This window comes from Lepisma saccharinum, chromosome 6 (assembly GCF_977018435.1).
Source record: "Lepisma saccharinum chromosome 6, izLepSacc3.1, whole genome shotgun sequence".
NCBI classification, from domain to species: domain Eukaryota; kingdom Metazoa; phylum Arthropoda; class Insecta; order Zygentoma; family Lepismatidae; genus Lepisma; species Lepisma saccharinum.
The window spans coordinates 63,006,648-63,019,364 of record NC_139234.1 but is presented as its reverse complement, the minus strand read 5'-3'; the positions used below and the strand labels follow the sequence as shown (position 1 = coordinate 63,019,364).

Below are 12,717 nucleotides of genomic sequence, written 5' to 3'. Positions count from 1 at the left end.
GGAAATTTGATAGTTTTCTTTTTCCAATTTGAACTGACATTCATAATATTCATCAACAATCCCAATATTGACTAAAGAATAGCTTAGTCGTTCTGCTACTTTCAATTCTTCATTAGCGTAGTCACCGTAACTCTCTCTATCTCTCTCTTTGCCTTCCCGATGGAGCAGTAGTAGCGAAGTCGCCTTGTAATCAAGGAGTCCCGGGTTCGATACCCGGTGGAGAGACATAGTGGTTCGGATCCTACTTTAAACTGTAAGTCCAGTCCCGATTAGCCTTACTGTGCACAAAGTGGACTTAAAATACCAAATGAAAATAAAAATCATCGTAACTCCCAAAAAAGGCAGAGGATCCAGGTTCGAAACCTGTTGAGGCTTAGATGTAGGTAGCATTGCATTCTTATCATTACCCATCATCTTCATCGTCGCGATTATCGCAAGAGGTAAAAATGCGACACAAAATAACCCAAACAGAAGCTTGGAATCAATCTGAATATTGGTTACGTTGGATACGTGGTAGACTTGTCTTAAAAATCACTTCCTGTGATGTACTGGGGATTTTGATTAGAGACCATTTGTATAATACATATCGTTGTTGCAAACAATAAGTAGTTTCACGTTCACCACACTCTTCGGTTGTTTAGAAATCGTAAGGAAGAAGGATCTATAAATTACCGCTTTCACATGTCAATGAAACTTTAACATAAGTTCAGTGTAGGTCACAAAAGATATTTAAATATTGTTATGATCATTGGCGGCTCGTGGTGAATCAAAGTGGAGGGGCGATAGCTCACAAATTTACTCTACTAGTAATGTGAGTTTATATGATGAATTTCGTATAACAGCCAACGTAATAAGAAATTGATATGTTCGTGTTTTTCCAAATATCATATTTTACACGTTTGCACATATATTATAATAAATTAATAATTATTTAACAGTAATGCGAAGAAATAGAATTCTAACAGATTTAGTCTTAGCATTTTTTTTTACTTAACAAGGGAAAATTCAGAAGAAGGTATATTAATTTTTACACAACTTGATAAGCACAATGACGAATATTTACGTGCATTGATTTCTAGTAAATTTACACAAAAGTTTTCTGTCCAACATGACTAATTGATATGCGAAATTCGGCAGCAAAATAAGCATCTGCGTTACCAGAAGATCTACAGTAAAAACTTCATACTTACCAGAAATCTTCTTCAGACATGCTTGTAACTGAAATTCATCCTTCTGTCCTTGAACGCGAAATTTGCGAGTGAACTCACGACCTCCCTTCTTGCACACTTGTTCTAGAATCAAATTCGGCTTAGCTTTTTTCATCCAGACTTCTGGTACAAAAACTTCGCACCAATAATTTCTCCACACTGTTCATCGCGATAAATGCACAACTACAGCACACAACTACCGAAAAAGCTTCACTTATGCATGGAAAACGAAGAAACAACAAGTGTCAATACTATCGTCTTCCGATCCGGTCGTTTTATTGCTTCGGGGTTGCCGGACAATTTTTGCCAAATTTTCAGGAATTTGTAGTTCACAGGTTCCTTTAGCAGCTCTTGGTGAGTTTAGATGACGAGTTTCTAATTTATTTAACATCCGACTTGAGAAGAAATTGGACAACTTTGTCACATTATCAGGATTTTTTTCAAACGTGCTAATCAAAACATGTACTTAAATCTACATGATGTACTCCACATCATTGTAATCCAAATGTATACTTTCCACTAAACTCAGAAAAATACAACGTATATATACGATAATTTTGCGTGTAACAAGAATCTATAGCCGACTTCCGTGGCTAGCATACCGCATTACAAAGCCAGGGCTCCTGGGTTCGAATCCCGGCATGGGTATGTGTTCTCTGTGAGTGCCCCTCCATCAATTTAATTATATCATCACTTATCCTCATCGTCGTGATTACCGAAAAGTAGCAGAAAGCGACGGTAAATAACAAAATCAAGCAAGAGTCTGTACTTTTTCAGCTACCGATATTTTCTTCCTAATTGGAAATTGCGTTATTTATTGCTCTACTTTTATGTCATAAGTGAATAAGATTATGGAATACAGAATATTTTTTTTTTCAACGGTTGGTAATTTTCTATCTTCTGTTAACTTCATTGCTTCTGGCAACTCTTCATTGTTTACCGTTCTCCGGAGAGAGGGCCAGTTTCGCCTAGGGGGGTGGGTTTCGGACGACAAACCCTCCGTCCTCCCTTGGACAGATCCCGCGAGTGTTATTCCCCAGTTCCCTCGCCTCTTACCCCTCACGGCCGCGCCTCAGAATGCTCTACGTCTCGTAAAGTGGGATGACGGCACCCCGCCAGATTTCTCTCGAAGTTCGGTATTCCCTCGCACGGTGGCGTGAAAACTTCACAATTGACGCGGAAGAATGAATACAGAACCGACTAACCAACGATCTATAAGCAATGGAATATTTGCAATTCAGACAATGTAAAAGCTAATATATAAATGTTAATGTAATGTTTGTTCACTTGTGGTTACACACCGCAGTGCGGCGTCCGTATCGTCCTTAAGAGCGGCCGCCGCTGGTTATGATATATTTTAAATGTCACGAAATCTAATTCCAAAAGAATACACGATACTGTTCTTTACGTTCCTATAAATGTTCACCATTAGTTTGGCGAAACAAAAAAGCGACGAAGATTTCCGTGTTTCCTTGAGCAGAGATAAAGCGCCTGCTTGTAGCAAGCAAGCTTCGATCAGTGACATTCACTGCCAGAGTGACTCACGGCAGGCCTGCGCTCGTTCCAGTGTGCGTATAAAACAGGTATTTTATTTCGTTCGTTACAATCCACAGTTATATCAAGCTAACATTCTAATATTTTCGTAAAATATGTAGTAAACAAGTTGTATACATTATGGTCTTCCAGACTGTTGTTGCCTGCTATTTACACGCGGGAGATGGGGGTGTTGTAAACATTTCTGAACCCAAAGGTCGATCACGAAGGAAAAGTCGTGTAAGCATTGGAGGTAATAACAAGGTAATAGAAGTTGAACGAAATGTTGGGATAAATTATATTAGAAATTGAGTAAAAACAGTTTTCATCACACATAGGGCCCGACCCTGTGGCCGAGTGGTTAGCACATCGCGCTGCGACGCCAAGGGTCCCGGGTTCGAATCCCGGTCGGGCTTGGTTGTTTGTGAATGTCCATTCATCAATTTCATCATTTCATCACTCATCCCCATCTTCGCAAATTAGCCAAGATGCACAAAACGCGAAGTAAAATAAACTAAATCAATCAATCAATCAATCATCACACATAGGGCTATCAGATCACTCTTCAGCGGAAAGTAGGACAAATTGTCTCACAATGTTGGACACGAACGCATTTGCAGTAAATATAATAGGTTACTAGGACATCTTAGCATATAACACATCTTCAACTCAAAAATTAATGTTAAAGTGAACGGTTGAGTTCAAAATTCCTCAACTGCTAATTAATAGCACGGCCGTACGTGATATCAACTTGTGTATGTAAGACAGAACGTTTCTCGTCGAGACGGGGCCAGGAAGGGAAAACAATCCATGAATTCGGGAAGGAAGAAGTTCACAATTTCGTAAACAAACTCTGAAAGTTTATGTTTATTGAAATATAGAAGACTACTTACTATACATTGGGAAAAAACAGAATTGTGTTCCTTATTTCTCCAATAACAACCAACTGTTTATGTAATTTCTGGAATGAAACTTGTTACTTCGAACAAATTACCGACACTTATAGTATCAATAAAATTTCACAAAGTAAGAATTATACATATATCCGGACTTTTCCGGATCTAGAAAATCGGGAAGTAATTTCTGAGCTGGGATTGTAATTTTTTTCCGAACATCCAGTAGCAACCATGCACACTCTTTGATTTAAGCATACTTCTCCAAGGAACCACGTTATCTCAGACTTCCCTCAGATTTTCTGTTTCACCATCTAATTTGAAGTTACGTGATGCCAAAAATACATATAAGACATTTGTGATTTCTTTCAAATTCCTTCCGGAGGCCAGACACAACTCTAAAATCTAGGACACGTCCGGAAATAAGAATGCTTTTTATAACCTATTTTTATTTTCTTATATAGCGTCGTTTTTCTTTCACCTTTTGCTAACCGCGACGACGAGGATGAGTGATATGATGAAATTGATGAAGGGACACTCACAAAGAATACCAACAACGGGAATCGAACCCAGGACATCATACATCGTAGAGCACTGTGCTAACCACTCCCTCACGGACGGAATTCTTATAGCCCTAATCGTTCCACAAGCATTTTTCCTATCTTTAACTACACACGAAACTTAAAGAACAATCTAAATAAACAGGTGCCAGTTCACACTCTAACCGTAAAAAACATATGCATGTGAAAATGCAAAATAATATTTATTTTTAGGTAGTTGTGACTTATTATTGTATATTTAAGAAATATATTAGTGATAAAATGACGGAAGTAGAGGAACATCTCCAATGAAACACTCATGCCTTATGGATATTTGTATTTCTTGCCGAACAAGGTTCCGAGTTCGAGTTCCGACCAAAATGGGTTCATTGTGTATGTTCATTCATGTGTTTAATGTAATCATAAATCGTCGTCAAGAATAATTTAACTTCAGAGGAAGAAGAAAACTGAGGTAATTACTAATAAAAATAATAACAAAACAAATTTGATCCTAAAGCCATGGCTTTGCGCTACATATTCCATCACGGGAACTGACACTTTACGTAGGTGTAGACACGCTTCGTACAATTTGATGATATCGCGATTACATAATGGATGTGCAGCTACTTAACTGGACCCCCAAAGTTCCCATTTTATTACTAAATTCTAAATTAGCATAATATCAGATAGTTTACCTATTCATAATATACGCCGCTTGGTGCACTTTGTGGATTGTTTCGTTGGTTGGTTATTTTAATTAATGTTTCATTAATCAACATCAGGTTAATCGCGGCAGGCAAAGTGGAGGGAAAATGACAATGAAGCAGAACGAGGGGGGTCCTTAGATCTCAATTACAGAAACTCTTTCTACATGGAACTGAGTCGCTGCGTGAAATCGCAGATAATGTCATTTATTAATTTCTTAATTTTGCTTATTTTATATTGCTTTTCTAGCACTTGCGTCAACAAAAACGATGAGGATGATTAATGAAGTTATGAAATGGATAATAGGACGTGATGATCCATGCCTTAGACCAAATTCTAAGTTAGGACTAATGAATATCAATTCGTCTTATGATTTGTCAAGTAGTTGTCTTTAACTCCAATCTTTTTGAAGGAGTTCTGGGTTGACAGCATGTGTGTTGCGTGATGATGATTTGATGAAATCCACCACTTTCTTGACTATGACTCTAATATCAGTAAAGAGAACATTTCCTTACGAGTAGTTGTTGTTAGAAACCAATTCCTGAAACTTTTCTGGAGGTCTCACGGCACCCAGCTGTTGTTTGTTATGGCTGGTCCTGGGGGTATGACTCACGCTGCTGTCAATACTCAATCCTTTCCGAGAAGCCAGGTTCACCAGGCAAACCTAAGCGATAACTTTGATATTTGGGTTGCATAGACAACAGGCTTTAAGATATTACGATATCATAGTTCACGTGGCCCATACATTACTTTCTCTGACTGTACATGTATATATGAAAACTGGGATAGTGTAATGAAAGTCCTTACTCATGTAAGCGATGATCCTTTTGAGAAACCACTAGTTCGAAATGAGGCCTTATCCCTCTTGAATCAACTAAACAGGCTGGAGACAGCTTTCATGATCACTATTTGGAAGGATATACTGCAGAGACTCCAAAGTGTCACCGTGAAATTACAAAGTGTCAACATAGATTTAACAATAGTACATGATTTATTTGAATCACTTGTGAACTTTATAACTTCTCTTCGTGACATGTTCGACTCTTATGAGCAAAAATCCATGGAGAAAACTGATATGGATTACGAGTGTAGTTATAAGGTTTAGAAAACGTAACATTCAAGCCGATGAAGTAAGAGACAATGAGGTTGTTCTAATAGGAAGAGAAAAAATTAAAGTTGAAGTGTTTCTTCTTATTCTTGATAAATTGCACGCTGAATTAATTAGAAGAAAAGAAAGCTATAAATTAATGTCTGACAACTTCATGATTTTCAGTAAGTTTCTGCAAAGTTCTTCTTGTGTCATTTCTGAACGCGCAGCTAACCTTCAGGCTGCATATGAAACTGATCTGGAATCAACCTTTCCAAACGAATGTGTGCATTTTGCGGGGCTTCTGAAGACCAGAGGAATCTGTGACTCGCCAGCAGAAATGTTAGCCTTTATACGGAAAGAAAAGCTGCAGTCTGTGTTTCCAAATGTGGACATTGCATTAAGAATATTTTTGTGTACTTCTGTAACAAACTGTTCAGCTGAACGTTCGTTTTCGGCCCTAAAAAGACTGAAGACTTATCTCCGTCCAACCATGTGTAATAAAAGACTGAACGAGTTACATATTCTCCACATCGAAGCAGACATCTTGACTGATGGACACATCAACTTTGAAAAACTTATACACGAGTTTGCAGCAACCAAAGTGAGGCGGAAGCGGCTTCATTTATGACTGGTGAGTGGTGAATTTAATTTCTCAATACATTACATAATTTTAGGTACTGCACATACAGAAAATGAATTGTTTGTTATTGATTTTTATCCTTTGTTTTTTATTTCAGTATGTTCACTAATTTTTATATTAGCCTGTAAAAATACTGCAAATAAGTTACTACTTTTCTTTTGAGAAGGGCGCACATTAAGTTTGTGCATAGGGGCGGCGAGGAAGCTTAATCCGCCACTGACTGTATGACCACTTTCTTGTAGTAGAAGACTTAATACATATCATCATGTATAAGTCCAGGGTGAAGGCAAGGGGGCACAGCCTGCCTGCAAAATGAATGTCAATCTAAAGTTATTATATTTCACACATACAATTTATTCTCAGTCAGTAATTTTTTCTTAATCAGTGGCGGCGATTAGGGGTGCAGTTGCCCCCGCTTTTTGCTATTTCTGCCTCCGCACTATGCTAAACCTTATCTGCTAAGGGAAAGTAAACTGTCCTCCCCTGCCCCCCCCCCCCCCCCCCAACGTTTTGGCACCTTGCTACCCAGTTTTGAAAGGTTGCATCGTGTTTCATGGTTTTCCTTATTTTCAGCATCGCACTCCTTGAATTTCTTTCCGCACCCCCTCAGCACTCCTTGATAGTTAATCCTGGCACCGCCGCTGGTTACATACGTATAAGATATTATGGAGGCACATAGTGATTCGGATCCCATTTTAAACTGCAGGTCCAGTCCCGATTAGCCTTAATGTGCATAAAGTTTACTTAAAACACCAAATCAATCAATCAATATAATATATGAACCAGCGTGTAGTGTATCTCCAGTGCATAACGAATTAGGGACCAAGTTTACAAGGCGATTATATTATGTACTCTGTACTCTTCACAGTTACAATACAAGTGTTAACCCATTGAGAAACCAGTCGGCCCGTGGCGGAGTGGTTAAAACATCGCGCTAGGATGCCACGGGTCCCGGGTTCGAATCCTAGCATGGGCATGAATGTTTGTGAGTGTCCATTCATCAATTTCATCATATCACTCATCCCCATCTTCGCAAATTAGCCAAAAGTGGCACAAAAAAGCGAAGTAAAATGAAGCATATCAACTAATCAATCAAAACACTGAGACACCAAAGTTTTCTATTTTAGAATTTCTCTCATTAAATTAGGCCTCGTCCAGGATGTAGTGATAACGTCGTCACCCTGGCTATTGATGTACTGTTTTCACAGAATGAACTGCAACCAAGGGCTCATAATTGTAGCTCATACACAGATTTTTATAATTATTAGAATGTGTATTTATTTTAGAAAGTTACATTAGTTCAAATGGAACAATGCCTATTGACAGAAACAAAATAAAACTAGAGTAAATTAGAATGTCAATGGTGTTTCTTTCAGGATTCTAGTACAAGTTGTGAGAGCTCGGCCCCCCTGTCCCTCGTTTCTTTCAGTCTCTCTGGATTACTTCCTGTTTATTTTTATTTGCGCCGGATTATATTTGCGCCGGAATTACGAAAGGGCGTTTCACATAACAATTTAATTTTTGTAGTCCCTGGTCCGTTACACATGTACAGCAAGTGAATAAATATTTGGTTTAAAATGGATAGTACAGTAGTTCCTGGAGTTAATTCAGCAAATCATAACATTTCTAATAGGATTATATTGGTTTATTATACCTTGTTTTACCGGGTGGCCCAAAAGTCCCGGAACGGTCACATATCGTGAGAAATACGCAGCGAATCAGAAAACGAAAAAAAACGCGTTAATAAGTGAAAGAAAGCTATTCAATGATATCACACTTGATTCCCCACCCCTGCCCCCTGGGGGTAACTGTAAAATTTTAAATACAACCCCCATTTTGTATTGTAGAATCGGAAAGAGGACATCATTCCGAGTCCAACTAGCTATCAACCATCCTCCTAGCTCAATTAGGAACAGAGATATGGCGATTTTAAATTTTCGGAATCTGCATGTGATCGTAGACGCCCCCCCTCCCTTCCATATACTCTATTGAAAGGTCTTGACGTGCAGATTCCGAATCTGCAATGGCTATCACTCTAGCTCAATTAGGGTCAGAGATACGTCCCTTTGAATTTTTTTGGGGTTTTATGAAATTTTAATTTTTCTTTATTTTTTTTTTAAATCGAAAATTTAAAATCGCCATATCTCCGTTCCTAATTGAGCTAGGATGATGGTTGATAGCTCATTGGACTAGGAATGAAGTCCTCCTTCCGATTCTACAATACAAAATAGAGGTTTCCTTTTAAAATTTCACAGTTGCTCCCGCCCCACCCCCACGGGGCGGAGGTGACCGTTCCGGTACATTTGGACCACCCGGTATATATATATATATATATATACACACACACACACACACACACACACACATATATATATGCATACATACAAAATTACTCAAGTTTTATGTGTGTGTGTGTGTGTATGTGTGTGTACTATGTAGATGTATTTAAAAACCTTCTGAAAATTGAAGATAACTTTTGGAAAGAACTATCCATTAAAAAAAACGTAGTTTTTCAAACTGCTTATGTCTAGCTATGAATTCCATGTTCAAATGTGTCCTTTAAATTTAGATATGGGCATCTTTTTACAGTAAATATATAAATGAAAGCTGTTAAATAAGACATTTGCAGCCAAGTAATGTATTTTCATTGATTTGAAACACTTTGGGGGGGAAAAGCCGAAAAGAGCACAGCCAAAAAAGCCGCGGAAAAACATTTTTTTCCAAAAAAGCTGTTTTTTTTCGACCACTTCCAACTATATATATATATATATATATATATATATATATATATATATATAACCTAATCAGTGCAACGCCGTCATACATTGTCGGTGCAGTAACAAAGCATATACAGTAGTATGTGATTACTGCAGCAAAGTTGCATAGCTACTATCATTGGTGGTGGTGGTAAAAGATGAAAGATGAGTTCAGGCCTCGCGGATGGCCAAGAAAGTATCTAGAATTACAAGTATATTTTGCAAGGGATTCGAACCAAGTGTTTCACATATAAATATAAAGTTTTCCCTTGCAGAATGCCGTGAGGGTATATGAGAGTATGTGAAGGTAAGAGCCCCAAATTCGCACAAACTAAGCCATTTTTTAAGGTGATGTGATCAGCATCACGATCCGGCCACCTTTAAAGCCCAAGAATGCCCCAGGTGCCCATTCAAGGACAATGCTGGAAAAGTTCCCACCTGAAATAACCCACCCCGAGAATCGTACCCGGATCTGCCGCGTAACAGTCAGGCGCCCTAACAACTGAAGCTTTTTTTTTTATAATCATGATATGCACAACATAATAAAGAAGTTATTATGGTTACATCTATTAACAATAATATTTTCTTAAAATTGGTCAATTAATAATTGTTAATGGTATTAATACATGAAGAGGAAAAAAGACGTTAACAGTATATATTCATTATCTACCTGATGTCTAGTTAAAATAAAACTAAACTTTGAATAATACTTATTACTATTACCTGTCCTACCAAACTATGTCGTTTTTTTTTTTTTAAAAAATGGATTATTTATGGAATGTGAAAATTGTTGTAAAGCGCTGTTGATAAAAATAAAAATCCCTAACCATTATTCAAATGCGTGTTATGTATTATTAGCAGCAGCCCACAAAAGAATTTTGTTTATAATCTGGACCTGGTAGTTAAAAGGTCCCAGGTCCGATACCCGATGTAGGTATAAAATAGTGATTAGGATCCCACTTCAAACTGTAGGTCCAATCCCGATTAACCAAGTTATGTGTAAAGTTGAGTCGTTTTTTTAAAAAAAACACTTAAAAAATGGACAGTTTAGGAACAGATCTTTCGTAATTCAGAAACTATATATTTATTTTCTTTGCTACATTTTGACTGAACTGTACTTCACAAGAGTTTTTGAAACTTTCGGTTTCTGGTATTAGGAATATTTGATTTCAACAAACCTGTGGTCAATCCCGTTAAGTGGTGGACTTTCGATCTCGCCCTATAAGTTTACGGGTTCGAGTCCCGGCAAGATGTTCATTGTGTCCTTTCATCAATTTCATATACTCATCACTCATCGTCGCCCCATTAGCCAAAATTGAAAGAAATAACAAAAATACAACAATAGACGGATTCAAGAGAGTTCGAGATGGACCTACAGTTTTAAGCAGGGTGCGAAATCGCGGGGGGTGGAGGCAATCCCCCACCAATGATGTTGTCCTGAACCAAACTTTTCCGAGGGGGAGAGTTTTTGTTCTAACAACAAACATAAAGAATTATTTTGGGAGTCGAATATATCTTTACCGGAATAGCTGATATCGAAAAAATGCAGAGAGCCTCAACTGAACCCAACAATCCCAAAAACACAGAAATTAGTCCGACTTGTTATTTCTTCTCCATTGCTCATCGCCTTTCATCTGCTACCGCAAAGTATATAAAGATATTCTTATATTAATAAAACACGTAATATAATTTAAATCTTATTTTTATAGAGGAAACTATTTTCGTCTTAATGTTTATTAATGTTTGCCCGTCCCCGTCACGCAAATCATTCATTATAGCATTAGGAGTGTATTAAAATCTTCTCTTTGCAAATTTGCAATCGAATTTTGAATGAAAGGCAGTCGATATAATATATTGTATAGGTATTTTATAATATAATTTGATTATTTAATAATTGACACATGTAGAGTGTGTTTCCCCCCCCCCTTCTTTTCCATCTGCTGTGATTTCGCACTCTGGTTTAAAGTGAAATCTGAGCCACTATATGCCTGCCTTCACGTGGTATATCCAACCCGGTGTTCCTTCATCACAATTCGACGACGTTTCCATTACGTCATAGGAAAGACCCGTCCCAGGTATGAAAAAACAAAGTCTGCACAATTTATGACATGAATAGCCGTTATCATGCTTATACTGTTGGAAAGGTCATGCTTCGCCACATGGGCGTCGGGAGGGGGGTCGAACGGGTCAGTGGACCCCCCCCCCCTCCCTGGAAATTGACATCGTTCATTTGAAGATACAAGAAACACGTAAGTTTGTTACTCTTATTGTTAAGTACAGAAATAACGTTCATTTAGTTAGTATTCGAAGAGAATAATCAAAGTAAAAATGCAGTGGATTGAAAACATTGAGTGAAAAATACAGGAGCAAGGTTATATTCTACCATCCCATCCAAAGAACAAATGGTTTCACAGTTTTCAAAGTTCTAAAAATTACAGTTGTAGGTTAGAGGTCACACAACACACTTTATAAAAAAAAACCCTAATATTTAAAGCCTTTTCTTGAACAAGACGTGCAAAGGTTAATATCAAAATGCTTTCAGATACTAACTGCATAAAATGTAAGAGTATATAGTTATGCTTGTATTCATTCGTTTGGTGGATCGAGTGTCCTCATTTATATAATAATAATAATAATTATTATTATTTCGAATAAAATTTATTTTTGTTAGTTTGTAATATTTATTATTGTATAATAACATTTATAACCGTGACAATAGGACCCTGTGGCTGAGTGGTGTCGACCTCCGTGGCGGAGTGGTTATTTGTGAATGTCCATTCATCAATTTCATCATTCATCCCCATCTTCGCAACTTAGTCGAGGCACAAATAAAACAAATAATTAAAAAAAATAACCGTGGCAATAATACTTATTTTCTACTATTTAACTATCATCATTTTCCCGACCCCCCCCCCCTGCAAAAATTTCAGGTGACGCCCATGCCTAGCCGACAATTTACAATATTATCTCTATCTTACCTTAATATTTTTCAGCATACGTTCCGCATAAGATTCCGGCGTGTCTGGGTCAATGCCAATCACAACATTCTTATTGGCCGGTTGTATGTCTTCCGCGTAAGCGCACCGCACAATCAAAGATGCCACGGTATTCAAACACACGTAAAGAAGCAACATCCTTCTCTCTTTAACAGCAGTGGCTGACTATGGAGCCACGCGAGAGCTCGGTGCCGCGCAGTCTGTCGTTCGGAATCATTCGGAACTCCACGGATGACATCAGCCACGGGACTCCAAGACGAGCACCAGCAACGGCATAGGAATTCACCAATTCCTTACCCGATGGAGGCACAATGTGGTTCGAATCCCACTTTAAGCTGAAGGTTCAACCTCGATTAG

At 37.9% G+C, this 12,717-nt stretch overlaps 1 protein-coding gene across 1 annotated transcript in view; it reads right to left on the bottom strand.

Annotated features, from left to right (window-relative positions):
* Positions 1-12,498, bottom strand: part of LOC145989091 (calcium-activated chloride channel regulator 3A-1-like) — a 212,362-nt gene extending 199,864 nt beyond the window's left edge. Inside the window, exon 1 of the mRNA XM_083124386.1 lies at positions 12,343-12,498. Within this exon, the coding sequence (XP_082980512.1) occupies positions 12,343-12,498 (156 nt within the window). The remainder of the gene's footprint in view (positions 1-12,342) is intronic.
* Between the last annotated feature and the right edge of the window lie 219 nt (positions 12,499-12,717).